Source organism: Sinocyclocheilus rhinocerous, unplaced genomic scaffold (genome assembly GCF_001515625.1).
Source record: "Sinocyclocheilus rhinocerous isolate Xijiao unplaced genomic scaffold, SAMN03320098_v1.1 scaffold2252, whole genome shotgun sequence".
In the NCBI taxonomy this organism is placed as follows: Eukaryota; Metazoa; Chordata; class Actinopteri; order Cypriniformes; family Cyprinidae; genus Sinocyclocheilus; species Sinocyclocheilus rhinocerous.
Window position 1 is genome coordinate 153319 of NW_015650091.1, and position 18202 is coordinate 171520.

The following is an 18202-nucleotide window of genomic DNA, read 5'->3' on the forward strand; positions in this document are numbered from 1 at the left end:
ACTGCTATGTTTTACATTAATCAAATTTAAATTAATTTGTTTTAATTAAATGAATAAGAATTAAATATGCAAAGGATTATCTAAGTCATTAAAGCACTAATTGGAACAAAGCACTTATATTATAATACTCAATGTCTGAACAATCATGACTCTAAGAAATAACATAGCACATTTGAATTGATGCAGTGGTTTTCTAGTTAACACTGCCTCCAGTAAATAACTACATTTCAGATACAGCTGCAAGAATTCTGTTCTAAAGCTCAGTTTTTGTTTTTGTTTTTTTGTTTTTTTTTCCGGAAAGAACATAAAAAGCAAGGAATTCTCCACAGAGAGGTGGGGATCAAAACAAGACAATAGTAATGAAGCATTCACATAGCAATGAAAAATGCAAAGACAAAATTAAGAATACAAGCTGGCACAAAGAAAAGGCAAAGCGGGACATAAAATGAGTGATCCATAAAATATAATATTCAAATAAATGCAGACAAAAGCTTCACAGAATGATAAAATGTTATCATGGGAGGGAATACAAACAGATTACAGAGAAAACAAGGGATGTTGAGACGTCAAACTAATGAGGAAAAGCACAACTGCGTGTGGCATCGTCCTCAGGGAATGACGTTGGGGAGTTTTGTTCCCGAGACCTGAAAGAGGAGACCTTTTGAAGCCCAGACTGAAATAAATTTCTTTAGGATAGCATCCCTAGTGAGCCAGCTAGCTGAAAAAGTAGGTTATAGAGATTCAAGTGCATACAGATGCAGGTCAGGACTGCTCAGCAGGTATTCTTTTTTTTTTTTTTTTTTTTTTTTTTCGTATTATGAAGACAACAGTGAGACTTGCGTGACTGTACACAATGCTCAAAGCTCCCAGGGACGAGTGATGTAACTTGCTAATCATTTAGCAGGCACTGTTTTTTTAACAAACACACCTTACAGAACAAGTGCAGATCAGCTGGATGGTTTAATATCTTGCTCAAGAGCTTCAAATAAAAGGCGCTGGTAACTGACCAATTTGGTTACCACCATCCCAGAAGACAAAACTGTATTAGTCTACAGAACATGCATTAAAAACTGCAATCGCTGAAGAACATGGGATGCAGAAAAACGTGTCCCATCCTCAGAAGTGGAAAAAGGACAGGTTAGTGACTGGCTGAACATGAACACGAGGACAGGATAAGTTTACTGCAAAAGAAAGACGAGCAGAAGAACAACAACAAAAAAAGATTGTTGTGCAAACTTTGGAGAAAAGCCTGAAGGATATAGAACATAACAAGGCTGATTTTGAAGGGTGTGTTGGCGGCAGGAGCCAGAATGAAGGACCAAAGTCACTCGTGATGGACCATGACGTCCTTGCGGCCTTCACCTTCCAATCAGCCTTTCTTACCTCTATAAACTGTAAACGTATTCTTCATCTCGCCTTAAATGGGACTCTTTATAACCTGTGTTTCAGTGAATAAAAGCATGTCTATGTTTTGATCAGCACAGTTAAAGCAGACATATTATGCCCCTTTTTACAATATGTAATATAAGTCTTCCAGAATAGAGCTGCGTCATTACAGCTCGGATCTGCTAAAAATCATCTGTTTTGGTTTTGATTATCATGTTTATCGAGCTGAAATCATGCGTTTTAAACCATACGAGTTTAAACTTCTGATATACGGTTTTCTGAGTGCACACATCCGAAGCACACGGACAGAAAGCGGCTGTCACAGCATGTGAGTACTAAACTAAGTGCTCTTTCACAAACAAGTTTATGTTAAAAACACACATCAGTTACAAAAACAGTCGGTTATGACTGTGAAGGTAAACAGCTGGGAAACAAATTGCATGTTTATTTTAGATCTGTGTGGCAGCAGCAATATACATGAAATAAATCAATAAATCCACTGCTCTCTTGTCTCCTCTGAGGCTGGGACTCTAAATAGTGTTCTGTGCTCGTTTGTGCAGCCAAAGACAGAACAGTTAGCATGTTTTGCTCAAACTTTCACCATGGCATTAGAACTGGTACACCTATGTCGCTTGCGAAATCAAATGATGGCTCCGTGTGTGGAAACTTACAGATTAAGGGGCTGTAATATTATAATGAGATCCCATTGCAACGTCACTAGGGGAGCGAAATCAGACGTGCTTGTTTTCTCAGACGCTTGCAGAAAATGGCTTACCAAAACAAAGTTACTGGTTTAATCTTTTTCACGTTTCCTTGGTTGGTAGATGCACCGGGGACCTGATTATAGCACTTAAAACCTGGAAAAGTCAGATGTCCATGATATGTCACCTTTAAGGCATACTGTAGTGAGGGGACTGTTAATAAGCACAAGGGAATTATGGGAAGGCCATCAATTAAAGAATGTGTAAAAGTCAGGTTGCAGCGGCGGGTACAGCTATTTGATGATGCATAAATCCTTCCGGTGATCAGGGGCAGGTGAGGAACATACTTTTATTACAATCCACTGTCTACCAGCCATTCAGAAGTTGGCCTTCATCATTGATCTGAGACCCACGTTCCGTTTCCTTCTTATAATGGCTATAGTACTCATATAATAGCGACATTGTCAAATCTATTCAGTGGATTCTGATAATCTTGGCAAGGTATTATTCACATATTATCATGTGTGTGCGAATGATGCAAAACATAAGCAGCTTTAAAATATTTATTTTAATTAGTTTATAAATATATTAATATTTCTTTATTATAATTATATTAATAAACAAACAAACAAATAAGGTGGATAAATGTACAGTCACCATAATTTTAATATACTTACTAATATAACTATACTATTAAACAAATATTTGAGACCCTAAACCTACTAAATGACAAAAATTATTAAAAACATAAAACAAAATCGCCACACTAGCCCATACATCTTTATTCCAAATATTTTGAAATTGTATTTAAGTTATTTGCTGAAAACCGCCAGAATTCACAAATCAAATTCAAAAAGATGAATCAGATCACAGATATTCTAGAAACAACTCATTTTGACATCATTGAATGCAATTTAATGGTTTTCAGTGTTTCAATAAGTGCTATCTGCAACTGAGATTCAAGTGCTAGGGGGATTTTCAGTTAATTATGAATTTAACTTGAGTTTGATCCTCAAATAAAGCTATGATATGGCTTCACAAATACGTTGAATATGGCACCAGAGTTAAATTAACATACGGCACAAGAGTGATGTTTTAGAGGAGCAGGATAAAGTTGCTATAGTGACGTTTTCTTACAAGAGTGTGTTGTAAGTATTTGAGAAGAAACAAAACTGGTATAGAATCAACATAAATGGCTAATGCAAGCATTAGCAGGTCTTCTTGCTTAGGTTTTCATTTCTTTACTGCTAATCATCCCTCGGCAGTAAGAGAGATGATTTTCGTTCTCCATGCTGTGATGTCACAGGTGGTAAGATGAAGAGGGAGAGAGCGGGACACGACAGAGCAAAACCCCAGTCCCCTCGTTTTATTAACACAAGTCCATTCTCTAATGCAATCTCTGCTAATTAAGGTCACCATACCCACATCATAAATATTTCTCTACACCCACACACAAAGTCTGCTAGCTGTGCCTGAGGCTTGGAAAGCTATCTCTCTTTCTTTCTCTCATTCTTTTTCATACTTCTATTTCAAGGCCAAAAAAAAAAAAAAGAATACATCTGTTAATTAGTTCTCTCTCTCTCTCTCTCTCTCTCTCTCTCTCGCTCTGTATCATCTTTATTCCAAATATTTTGAAATTGTATTTAAGTTATTTGCTGAAAACCGCCAGAATTCACAAATCAAATTCAAAAAGATGAATCAGATCACAGATATTCTAGAAACAACTCATTTTGACATCATTGAATGCAATTTAATGGTTTTCAGTGTTTCAATAAGTGCTATCTGCAACTGAGATTCAAGTGCTAGGGGGATTTTCAGTTAATTATGAATTTAACTTGAGTTTGATCCTCAAATAAAGCTATGATATGGCTTCACAAATACGTTGAATATGGCACCAGAGTTAAATTAACATACGGCACAAGAGTGATGTTTTAGAGGAGCAGGATAAAGTTGCTATAGTGACGTTTTCTTACAAGAGTGTGTTGTAAGTATTTGAGAAGAAACAAAACTGGTATAGAATCAACATAAATGGCTAATGCAAGCATTAGCAGGTCTTCTTGCTTAGGTTTTCATTTCTTTACTGCTAATCATCCCTCGGCAGTAAGAGAGATGATTTTCGTTCTCCATGCTGTGATGTCACAGGTGGTAAGATGAAGAGGGAGAGAGCGGGACACGACAGAGCAAAACCCCAGTCCCCTCGTTTTATTAACACAAGTTCATTCTCTAATGCAATCTCTGCTAATTAAGGTCACCATACCCACATCATAAATAAATATTTCCCCCCACACACAAAGTCTGCTAGCTGTGCCTGAGGCTTGGAAAGCTATCTCTCTTTCTTTCTCTCATTCTTTTTCATACTTCTATTTCAAGGCCAAAAAAAAAAAAAGAATACATCTGTTAATTAGTTCTTTCTCTCTCTCTCTCTCTCTCTCTCGCTCTGTATCAGGTGAGGCAGATGGGAGGAAATTTCCAAGATGTTAAAATTCTCACATGTTGACCACTAAATGACACTTACATAAACTTTAGTGATAATAACATATAACATAGCAACCGTTCAATGATAATGTGCCACTGTCACATACGAGTATTGATCATGACCTATGACCTTGACTTTTAATTTGAATTCCATCAAAAGGGTACATTCACACATTATTATATTTGCAGATTTTGTTTTAGATTGCTTTTAAGTAAAAGGGCCAGTGTGTGAAAACTGTGTGTGTGAACCAGACAAAGCCATGACACAGTAAAAAAAAAAAAAAAAAAGATTTAACTGAGGCTGTGATTTTTTATGAATCTTTCTTTTTTCTACTTAAACATTAATCAGGAGTGTAAAAGTATCAACATGAAATAAAAATGTGTATTTTTGGTAACACTTTATTTCGATAGTCCACTTTAGACATTATATTAACAGTAAGTAACTTTGCAACTACATGTCAACTAGCAGTTAGTAGAGTATTAGTAGACTGTCTGCTTAATATCTTCTAACACTTTCTTTGTCAACATTCTACTAACCCTAAACCTACCCTGTCTACTCTGAGAGTTAGTAGACATGTAGTTGCAAATTAATGAGAATTAGTTGACATGTAGTTGACATGTAGTTACAAAGTTACTTATAGTTAATAGAATGTCTAAAGTGGACTATCGAAATAAAGTGTAACCGTATTTTTCAATACACAGTCTTACTGTGCACAGGTAATGTTTTTTTATTTTATTTTAAGTTTGTCTATATAATCTTTTATCAAAAAGATAAAACTATTCTGGTATGCACTGTAAATCTAATTAAATGTAATCGATTTCCACCCCAATATTAAGTATTCCATTTCAAAACATCAGATTATTGATCTCAAGTACCAATCAAAACTCCACATTCCTCATGTATCCACACCAAACTAACAACTTTGGCTGATACTAACAGCAATGTTGAAAGAACCACAGAATTAAAGTCTTTTCATTTTTTTGCCTCACAAATGGCCTACATATAGTTTAAGTGGACAGTACACTCAAAAAGAAAACCCCCCAAAAAACGCTTATTATTTATTCACCATCACTCACCCGGTTCCAAACCTTTTGCACAAAAAAACATTTTGAAGAATGTTTCAACTGCTTTTGTTCATATAATGAAATTCAATGTGCATAGCAACATTGGAGCCCATTAACTTTCATTTTCAAAGCATATTCTTTTGTGTTCCACAGAAAGAAAGGCATATATGTTTGGAACAACATAATGGATGAACTATCCCTTTATCTCTGCATATTAAATCGGGGTATGAAAAAGCATTCTAACATTAAAAAAATGACATGCTTCACCTTCAAAGCCCATCACACAAGTAAAACACAGCAGTGTAACCCAAGCAGACATGATCTGCTAAAAGCAGCCGGAGTGGAGGATGATCTAAAGTCAGCAGAAGCATTAAATGCATGTAAATATGAGGGGAATAATATGAGATTTTCTAAAGGAAGAGATGCACAGGTCAGTGAGTTACTGTGCGTGAAACAAAGTTTATATCACTAAACTGCTTTCCCCATTGACAGTTGACATGTGTGTGGGATGATGTGTTTGTGTTTTTGTGCGCCAGTTCATGTGTGTGTGTGTGTGTGTGTGTGAGTGTGTGTGTGTGTGTGAGAGTGCGTGTGTGTGTGTGTGTGTGTGTGTGTGTGACAGAGAGACAGAAAGAGAGTGAGACAATAAACGTGTGTCAACAGGTTCACATTAATAACCCACACCTCAGCTGGGCTACAACTCTGCAAATAATTTAATAACCTTTTAAATTGGCAGTTCTTAGTGCAGTGTATTACAGGAATGTAGAACAAAAGACGCTAGAGCCAGACGCTCTTGTAGTCATTTATAGTCTGCAAAGTGAATATGATAAATAGAAAGTATTATTTAAAATGTCCAGAAATCATTAACATTAACCATTAAGTGAATGGTCAGAATGGCTCTCTGAAGAGATAAGGCCTTCCTCAAACTCACATTTACTAGCTTGTATTTCTTACAGGATGAAATCGTTGTTTCATTTCCCGAGATTATTGCTATACAAATAAAATATAATCCATATTCATATTCATATTCATGTCCTCGTTCTCTTGCTATTGATTGCAAGAGAAAGAGAGAGCAAAAGAGAGGGAGATTTTTTACAGCAGTACAGACATTGCATCAGGGTTGATCTGCGACGTGTGACCTCTATTTCATCAGGCTCCTTGACCCCGGCTGGAAACAGTGACTATTGATCGGCTGGAGGAACATACATGAGCTGCTTGGCTGTTCTTTATTCTGAGATCATAACAGTGAGGGAACATTTTATTTGATGAAGTCAGGGAGTGGCACTCTCTTCAGGTCGACTCTGTGTGTGTGATCCTAACCTAGCTATACTTTAGGGACAAATTTGCAGAGAAATGTCCCCGGAATGTAGTTAAATCTGACAAAACTCATTTTGGGGACGTCCTTAAAGGGGAAAGAGGTGGATAAATAATATATATTTATATACACACTATCGTACAAAATTTGAGGGTCTGTAAGATTTTTTTTTTATTATTGTATTTATTTTATTTTTTTAAGAATAGTTTTATTTATCAAGGATGCATTAAACTGATTAAAAGTGATGGCCAAGACTTTCATATTGTTCTAAAAATTCAATTTAATATATATATTTTTTTGATATTCATCAAAGAATCCTAAAGAAAAGCATCACAAAAACAGAAGCAGAATATATATATATATATTAAAATAAAAACCAATATTTTAAATTGCAAATATATATTTAAAAAAAAAAAGTATTTTTACTGTATTTTTTTTATAAAATAAATGCAGACTTGGTGAGCATAAGAGGAAAAAAAAGTACTGTCCTCAACCTTGAGAACGATATATAGATACCATTATTATTTATTATGGAATAACTCTATAGCCGTTTCCCTAATTCAAATACTTACTTACGAGGTGGACAATATGACCACAATCTTTGCTACCAAAATGCGGTAATCCAATCTGAAATTAGTTTTGTCAATATACCAAAACATTTAGAGTTGATACCATTTACATTTTACATTTCCCAAAATTGCCACAAAATGTCTGTGAACTAAATTCGTCAGCCAATAAACAAGAACATTCCAGTAGGTCAGACAAATCATGCTGCTACAAGTCCTTCAAGGCCCCACAGGTCTGTGAAAGTACCCTACCACAAAATGCACAAATACGTCACCATAAAAAACTCTTTCAGAAAAGATTTGAAGGTAATTGCATGTGATAATATGCATATTTTAAGTCAAATTTAAGCACATTAATATTAAATATATTATGGAATCTGATCTTAAAACTTTTCCCATCTATCTAAAAGCACTGAGAACTGCTCTCTCAGACTGGTTACATTATTGATACCATGCTCAAAATTGAGTGCTGAACCCAGTGTTTCAGAGTCAAAAGCAGATTGCTCCTTAAGCTCTTCTTTAGGAAAGCAAGCATCTAGATGCCACTCACAGGCTTCGACGGCAAACAGAATATCTCACATTTTCATGAACAGTGGACTCATGATAAACTATGAAATACTGTACTATATGTTAGGGTGACCATACGTGCCATTTTCCCAGGACCTGGCCAGGATTTCTATATTGCCTAAAATATCTAGGTTACCCTTGTATATAGCAAGGAAAATGTGTGCACTCATACTTGTGTGTGCTAAAGCCTATATAGTGACCGAAACAAGTGTGAGAACACGTCAGGATTTATCTGTTTTACTCAGAAGTGATCCTCTAACACAGGGTTCCTCAAATCTTGCCCTGGAGGTCCAATGCGCTGCAGAGTTTAGTTCCAACCCTGATCAAACTCAGCTACCTGTGATTTTCTAATGATCCTGAAGACATTGATTAGCATGCTCAGGTGTGTTTGATTAGGGTTAGAGCTAAACTCTGCAGGAAAGTGGATCTCGTGGGCCAGATTTGAGGATCCCTGCTCTAACACTTTTGAAAAGTTCAGTTCAGTTCAGTTATATGCCCTTTTGCATTTTTGACATATCAACACCGAACACCAACCTTCAGATAAGCGTCTCTTTCCCATTCAGCCGTTTTACCTCAGTCACCATATTGCTCTTCGATAATGGAAATGAACTGCATCTTTGAAGTCGAGTCACGAGATATATTAAAGAGGGGGGAAAAATGTTAAAGCCATTCCCTGGTGTCATTCCCCCTCTGTGATCCGAATCCATGTTATCAAACACAAATTTGTCATTACAGAATTGAGCTCCACTGCACCATATTCTGCCATTAAATTGCCTTGGCTTGGCGGATGACTTCCTAAAGGCCACCTCGTGCTCTCACTGATAGTGGCCTGCGGTGCCCCAGATAAGAATCATCCGCTCGGGCTGAATGAGATGAGGGAGTTGAGTGAGGGGGTGTTATGTTACTCACCTCCACCAGCTTGTTGGCGTGCTCGCGGAAGACCTGCGCATACTCCTTAACCTCTTTCTCGTTACCGCTCTTGGCCGCCTCTATCAGCACCAGCAGAGGCACGTTGGTCTCCAGGAAAGAGTCAGATATGTGGTCCATAACAGCTTTCCTTAGCTAGGAGAAAAAAAAGATAGAGAGAGAGCAGGGATCAGTTGATGTCCAACATAAACTGTCCAGCACTTGAACTTGTACTTGGACCTTCGACTGTAAGGCATTTACAAGCGATAAACTCCAGGTTTAACACAGTTTCTAATGGAGAGCTTAAGTGTGTTCTGGCGTTAAAAACAGCTAGATGGAGCGCAACGGAATTGAACAGAAGGTGCACTTATAGGTGCATTAGCTCCAATACACCGTCATGTAAACACTCAATACACTTCAGATGCTTCAAGGGGGTCTATAATACCTGGAGAAAGGCACCATTCACATCCATCTAAATGGCAGTTTTCACCTGGAAGTGTGTGTTTTGAAATTTGCCCTTTTCTTTATGGAACTACAGAACTTTTTGAACCAATTACCCGAGTTGTAAATGTCTGATGGCAAATATATCATAATTTTTTTTTAAAAAGCTCTTTTTTTTCCATAAAAGAATACATGACTATTTTTGACACATGGCAATGTTTGGGCATAGCAAGAGAGCAAAAATGCAAATTCTAGAGTACATACAAAGAAGACAGCAGACAATGAAGGAATAGTAAGCAACTTGAGGTGCCTTGCTTAGGGGCACAATGCTAAAAGTTCATGGCTTGCTAATTGCAGTGATCAAGCTAGCAACCTTTGCATAAGCCAGTTTCACAACAACCTAAAATACACAGGCATGCATTATGCCTCGAGGTAAGAGAAAAGCTTCATATATCTTAAACAGGATATCTAATTATTAACAGTATTACCATAAGTGTTCTTATAAAACAGGTTGAAGCTAATCATTGTTATATAATTGCCCATTTTAGTAGCAGAAACACATCATCAGCAACATTCACAGTAATACGCAGAGAAAACATTGGCGGCTATTGTAATGGGGCAGTAGGTAGAGTCCCATGACACATGTCCTCTAATGGATGATGGAAAACATTCCTAACAAGCAATAATTATCATTCAGTGAGGCATGCACATATCTTAACCAATTAAAAACCCTGTGCTAAGCCATGGCCGGCAGACAGTAATGATAAATTATGGCTGAATGCGACGCATAATCCATCACTGGCAAGAAACTTGGCCAGTCAGATCTTGAGACTTGAGATGCCCTTAAAAGGGACATGCCATAGAAAACAGGATTTTCTTTTTCTCAGTTCAAAAATCCTAATAAATCGGCAAAAATGAAAGCTGTGTGGTTATGAGGTTACATTCACACATCAGTAATCATCATCTGAACTTCTGAAATGGGATATTCATATGTGTTTGTAAAACGGCATATTTGTGCACATTTAAAAAATGCAGTAGCAAACAGTCAGATTAAAAATTTCACCAAATTATTGGTAGAAGAAAATTATGTTTTTGTTGCAAGAAAACTTGGCTAAGTCAATAACTGCTGCAAAAGTGTAAAAAACAGCCCCTCTCGTTGGCATGTATAAGGAAGTTTAAGGCCATGCTGGGCTGTGGAACAGGTCAGGAAACCAGAGCCAAGCATGAGGACGTCATATTTTCAATCAATGTGCAGCACTCGGTTGCGGAGTTCTTGGCCACCTGAGCATGAAATTCAGAAAACAGAGCACACTCCATAGGTAATGATCCTTCTCCCCATGTGTCGATGATTTAATTGAAATGTTTTAATGAACCCTGGCACTCTGTCTCTAATAACCTCTGGTAAAGAATGTGTGCTTGTCTGCTTAATGGTTTGGGTGCAACTCCAGGGAAAATGAAATAAAAAAATAGTGACCAAAATGTATCATTTTTCTGCTTATACTGATTAAAAAAAACTAGAGATGTACTAGAGTGTACTTGAGTCATGCTCTACGTAAAAAATGAACTACATAAAAAAAGGACAGTACCGTACTAGTATTTGAATACATTAATAATCTTAAACTGGGACTCAGTCTGACGGCATTTCATTTCCCCCACCCCTTCTTAAATTTTTTTTTTTTCAGTTCTCACGGAGCTTGAGGGCAAGTGATCTGTCTCTGCTTTTCTTTTTTCTACTTTTTATTAAGATTATTTAAGCCATAATTATTTTCCTTCGACATCAACCATGGCATTTTAGGGTCAGCTCCGTTTGCATCTTATCATCATTATGCCAGTGAGATTAATTTCTGTTTACTGGGAAAATCTAATTTTCAGGTTGCAGACCTTTAAACCTTTATTTAATATACTGCATGCTACAAATGTGTCAACATGTTAAATCAAACATGTTATTCCCTCACTTGAAAAGCTTGTTAAATGTTCCAATAGCATAGCTAGCACTGACGAGACAACAAGTATAGCCCACAGTGAGGCCCCTCATGTCTAATGTCTTTTTCAAAGAGGGAATTGAAGTTATAGTCATGTAATCTCAGGACTAAATTGGAAAAAATAGCTTGACGAATGGAGTGCTCCGCCGACTCCTCGCAGACTACAAAAACAGCAAGCCAAAAATTGGAAACACTGAGGAGAGGAAGTGCTTTGCTTTAAATTGCTCTGAGGGACTGAAAAATGGAAATCTTGTGATCCTACCAGTCATGTTCCCCTTTCTGTCTTTCTGCCTCTTTTCCCAATTTCTCCCTAATCCTTTGTTCTCTTCATCCATATGGCACTGAAGCGCCCGTAAAAAATCAGCATAGCAAACTCAATCAAGTCAAATTCAGACAGAAACAAAGACAAAATAAGGAAGAAAGCGTGCACTTAGCCAAGTCAGAAGATACATCTTTTAATGTTGCAAATGGGGGGAGATCTTAAGAGATGAGATTAGCTTGTGTTTGCTAACTTCGCTTACAAACAAGAAAGTGTATTTTTAAGGATTAACCACCTGCTAAAACGTGAAAAACAAATGCCACCGAGAAAGAAAGTCAAATTGGCAATGAAATTCATTCAGTGCTCTTCTGTAATTTACTCAAGTCTATAGCTCAGAACAAAGCTGACAGATGTTTTATTTCTTAATCTGAGAAAACAAGAGCAGTTCATGACGCTGATTTACTCCCACATTCTCCACCAATTTACTTTTTTTTTTAATTAATTTCTGGAAAACAAACTTGGTATTGGTTTTATTCCTAGTTTACAACTGAGAGACTGTAGCATTTAAATTTTTTAACAATCATGGAAAACAAATGAACATGGCAAAATACAATTATCAGTGGCTTCAACTTTGTCAGTCTTAGGACTTGGATTCTCTGCAGATAGCGGAAGATGCTTTGGGTCAATAACTTGATGTTTCTTATTAAAATGTCAAGGGCAATCACAGGATAAGCATGCTTCTGTACCTGGTTAGCACAAAAGGCAGTCAATACAAAACAGAATTAAGTAACAGCACTGATTTAGAATTAACAATGACATCTGGAGAGGAAAGGAGGTGGAGGGACAGAAACAGAGTGAGTGGAGATGTGCTGTTTGATCTTCCTGTCATGTCTGTAAATGAGTCTGATAGCAAAGCTCCCTCCCTTTCAATGATCACCGCAGAGGTCTTAGGGTAGGGTAGAAGAAGACAGAGAAATGATTTTTTTGCTCTGGAGAGTTGGCATTTAGGTTAAAGCTTTAGCATTGATTTGAATGTTTTTGCTCCTGGCCAAACTAAAAGATACATCTATGCGTGCCGTCTCTGGAAGCCTTTTTGATGAATAATTTTATAAACGATATGATGAATTTAGGAAACAAATGTGATTGTTTCTTGCCATTGCAGGATTTTGGGACACTAAAAATGGGCCACTTTATTTAATAAATAAAATAATAATAATAGGTCCCGCTTTATATTAAGTGTCCCTAATACCTGTGTACTTACACAGTAACTACATGTGTACGTAGTATGTAACCACAGTGTAAGTACACATTGGTACATAGTATCTACAGCTGTAATTTTTCTGTAACTACACACATGTAACAACCCTCAAGATGGTTTGTGTAAGTACAAATATGTAACAGGACATTGGTAACAACACTTTTTTTTCACTTCACTTTCACAGTACTCGTGTAACAGGAATTATATAACTACATTTTGTAACAACAATATGTATAAGAGTAATTGGAACCATTTGATCCAGGGGGTGGAGATGGGTAGGTTTATGGATATGTAAAGTGGGAGGAGTTGGATCTCGAATTGGAGTTGGTGCACCACTGTAATACCAGTGTACTTACATGTTAACTCCTCAGGAACTGTCTACTTAACATAAAGTGTAACATTCTGGACACCAACCACAATTTATATGTAAAGCCTTACTTACTGGCCACTGCTGTGTAACATCAGAGTAATTACATGATAGATCTAATATAAAGTGTAACACTTTCTTTACCAAAAAGTGCTGTTAGTCCTGTTACACATTTGTACTTACACATACCATTCAGCGGGTTGTTACATATGTGTAGTTCCAAACATTAGAGCTGTAGATACTATGTACCAATGTGTACTTAAACTGTGGTTACATACTATGTACACATCTAGTTACTATGTAAGTACACAGGTATTAGGGACACTTAATATAAAGTGGGACCAAATAACCAAATAAATCATTTATTTAGTTCATTATTTATTTATGTTTATTGAATGTTTTCTACTTTTTTAAAATGGACTTGAAATATAGTATCACCACTAAACTTCAACAGACTGTAGAGCAAGCATTGACACAATTCAGCTATGAAACAAAGCACAACACTTTATGCAAAACAATAATCGATGCTTGACATCAACTGAAGGTTTTAAATTTCTATAGCTCATTGAAAGTGTATATGCAATACAAGTTACAATGTATTATAAGAAAGGCAACTCTAATGGGAGCACTGACTCTAAATAAAAAGCAGTTCTTTACATAACACATTCCAAATAACAGTACTCACATAACAGATCTCCATCTCTCCATCTCCATCTCCAACTCCATCTCTCATAGAGAATCACATAACACTTGAGTCAATGCACACATCTATGAGCGGATGCTGCGGACGCTGTGGCAGTATGACAATTGACAATTTCTTGAAATAGAAATAAGAAAGCAGAGAAGACAGGCTGTGGGAAGGTGTTTCTAGACTGTTGATGAGAGTGGCAGAACAGCCGGTGTGCACATTGTTTTATCAACTGCTTCTGTTATCATACTCCACTATGACAGACTGAGGTACCACTGTACCCTGATCCCTGATCGTGAGGGCCTACTGAGGACTTTATCAGCGAGTAGGAGCACTGTACTTCCAGCCTGAGTCCCCCTGCCTGCATTAATGTATTGCCCACTGACTTCAGCCTCGACTGCACTGCAATGCAGGACTTTTTTTATAAGGAAGAACAGAGAGTGGCGCCTCTCTGGGGCTCTCACTTTCTGTGTCTTTGTAACATTTACTACATTTGTGTCAGTATGAATCAGTTCAATCCGACTGCTGTTCTGTATCTTAAATTCTGCAATGCAAAAAAAAAAAAAAAAAAATATTGTGAAATATTATGATGTAAGATAACGTTTTTCTATTTATCTAATATACATTCAAATCTAATTTATTCCTGTGATGCAAAGCTGAATTTTCAGCATCATTACTCCAGTCTTCAATGTCACATGATCCTTCAGAAATCATTCTAATATGCTGATTTACTATCAGTGCTGGAAACTGTTGTGCTGCTTAATATTTTTTGTGGAACCTGTGATCATTTTTTTCAGGATTCTTTGATGAATAAAAAGTTAAAAAGGAGAGCATTTATTTAAAATATAAATCTTTTCTAACAATATACACTGCAGTTAAAAAGTTTGGGGTCAGTAAATTTTTATTCTTTCTTTTTTTTTTTTAAACTTATTCAACAAGGATGTGTTAAATTGTTAAGAAGTGATAGCAATGATTTATATTGTTAGAAAAGATTTATATTTTGAATAAATGCTGTTCTTTTTAACTTTTTATTCAAAGAATCCTGAAAAAAGTATATGTCACGTGACTGCTGTTAGGGAGACGAAGGCACGACAAAGATTATAACAACAAATCCTTTTAATGGTAATCCAAACGAAGAAGAGAGTCTAACACACAGGGTAACATCAACAATACCGGACAGAAAACAGTGAACAGAACACAACTTAAGTAGGCTGGCAAATGAAGATAATTAACTAGACACACCTGAACCAAATGCCATAATGAACGGGAGACAGAAACTAGGTCACACAGAGCACATGGGGAAAGAAAACACAACAAACAGTCCAGGGGTGTGACAGTATCGCAGTTTCCAAAAACAATATTTGGCAGCACAACTGTTGCCAACATTGATAATTCTAATAATAAATCAGCATATTAGAATGATTTCTTAAGGGTCATGTGACACTTTATACTGGAGTAATAGCTGACGGAAATTCAGCTTTGCATCACAGAAATAAATTGTATTTTAAAGGATATTAAAATAGAAACCATTATTTTATATTGTACTAACATTTTTGCAAGATTACAGTTTTTTTTCTTTTTTTTTTGATCAAATAAATGCAGCCTTGATGAGCATAAGAGACTTCTTTATATATATATATATATATATATAATTATTATTATTTAAATTTTTGGTTTAACTATTTCTTTACAAAATATTCCTTATTATTCCCTTGTGTAAACATTACCCTCAGGGGTCTTCGACAGGCGGTCTGCGGTAGTACTGTGGGGGGTCTGACAATTATTGTGTGAGAAAAAAAAATGCAGTAACCAAAAATACAAAATTAAGTTAACTTCAGCTGAAGCTAATGTTCAGTTAAATGGTTCTTTGTCTTTCACAAAAAATCTTCTCGACCCTAAACTTTCGGAAGGTATAGTGTAACAAATGTTGAGGGATTCTGAAACAGCCATTCAAAACATTTCACTGGAACTGCTTCTGAATACAAAACAAAGGTTCAATGGCGGTTTTGTAACAAGGTTCAGTAGAAAAGTTGCAAATCACTGCATCCTGTTATGCTCAAATTGTACACAGCACAAAAGAAAAAAAAAGTACACAAACCGTGTTAAGATGCTTATGTAGGTGCCTGGGAATTGCACAGGATGTCATGTAAAAATGTCGAAGCATGCATACTACAGTACATGCTGCGCACAAGCAATCCCCTTTAGGTTTTAAGAAATGGCTGCCATATACTGTACAGTAGTAGCCTGACAGTTCAGAGCACTGAGGGAACCAAAACTCTCCAGACTGCAGACATCATCAGAGCGATTGTTTAAAGTTGAAATAATTTCTGCTCGAGAATTTCATAAATGTGGGAAATGTACAACTGATTTAGAAGTGTTAAAACTGAGCTCTACTTTGAAAAAGTGATTTTACTTTGAGAGCAGCAAGATTTATGAGCCTCTCTCTGTGTGCTTGTCTCTTGAAGAATTTCTTAGATGTAGATTAAGAGTAGCTGTCAGCTAAACAGTTCCAAAGAAGTCAAAGTGGCTGCGGTAAGACACTGTCAGAACAGCAGTCAGATGCCTATACTTTCACAAGGTCACAAAAACAAGCCATATGCCAATAGCGATAATTACACATATACACACACGGTAAATGAGAAAAATACAAAAGATTAGTGTATTTTCAGAATAACAAATTAATTTGTCATCTTTTTATACTATTAGCAATTTCATCAAAGCACATACACTGCAGGAATTCGAAACTGTTTCTGATTGCAAAAAAATGGATCCCCATTGAGAGAAACCGAAAGAGAAAGAGAGAGCTTGCTTAAGCATATGTTCAGAGAAGTGTTGTTCTCTAGAGGAGCATCTTGAAGTAAGCTATCCGTCAACAGAGAGCTGGAAGGGAGGACTTGACAGATACATTTATTAGGAATGGGATGACAGGTGACACATAGCTCAAACTGGTGTAAAGGGATGTGTGTGGGGGGACTGCTAATTGCATAAGAACAGATATTTAAGAGTATTAGTTCAGCGTGGTACGTTCACACACCTCCAGTATTATTCATCCAGTTTCTAAACAGCTAAAAGGCTGTACGTCAGATCTTTTCCTCTTTGTGTTCTGCTTATGCTGTTATTCTTATTTTGTTTTCACTCACTATTTCTCTCTCTCTCGGTGGCAGAGCATTATGGGAGCTCAAGCACTCAGTGGCATCTGAGAGGCATGCCTCTGGGGGAGAGGTCTGACAAATGCTGGGTTTAGTTCCATGACTGGCCCCATGACTGCTGAATTACTCCGCTAGGAGGTCCACTAGCTCAGAGAGCACCCTGTGACTGTGGATAACCAAACAGTGACGTGATACGATTTCATTCTTTCTTTCTGCTCATGCAGAATAATAGCAAAGAAAAAAGTGAAGTAGCCAACAGTGATGTGATACGATATCTTTCTTTCTTTCTGGTCATGTAGATAGATAGCAAAGAAAAAATAAAGTAGTCAAACAGTGACGTGAGCACTTAATGTCTGTAGTCACTGAGAATGTTTGTGTTATTATTTGCACATGGATATTCTTTTGAAGTAAGAATATGTCTACTAGTCATTAATAAAAATAGTGTAATTTGTGGATTGTGAATATAGATATATCTATCTATAATAAATTAGTCACATTGATATGTGTTTAACCAAGTATAAAAAAAACAAACATTTATTTTAAAAATAACTATATTTAAATTAATATGCAACCACATTCTAAATCACACCTCAAAACTAGTCTGCACAGAATAATAATAGTAAAACAATAAAATAAAATAACCAATCATATCCTATGGACTTGGCAAGAAGTCTCCACTATAGACTACCCAACATGCCCCAGCAGTCTAAGCAGGGGGAAACAAAAAAATCTAGCATGTGAGCCTTATCCTGCAGTTTGTTTACACTTCACCTATGTAGGAGCACCAGAACCCCCACCACTTACAGCACTCATTGCCGTTGGCTGATATTAAAGGGGTCCTATTATGCTTTTTCACTTTTTAAATTTTAGTCAGTGTGTAGTGTGTATGTTTGGGCATAAAAAAAGATCTAGAAAGTTACAAATCTCAAAATTTGCTATCGTGTGCTGCGCATTTTACTAAGGACAGCTTCCACAACACAAGGGAGTACAGTGCCGGATTCGCCAAAAGCTTTTGTTGAAGGCCGGAGCAAGGGGCGTGGCAGTACTGAAACACCGTCTAAGCTGTTCGCCAATCAC

General features: G+C 36.7%; 1 protein-coding gene across 1 annotated transcript in view; it reads right to left on the minus strand.

Annotated features, from left to right (window-relative positions):
• ctnna2 (catenin (cadherin-associated protein), alpha 2) overlaps positions 1–18202 on the minus strand; it is a 468558-nt gene that overhangs the window by 65540 nt on the left and 384816 nt on the right. The window contains exon 9 of the mRNA XM_016516505.1: positions 8985–9137. Within this exon, the coding sequence (XP_016371991.1) occupies positions 8985–9137 (153 nt within the window). The remainder of the gene's footprint in view (positions 1–8984; positions 9138–18202) is intronic.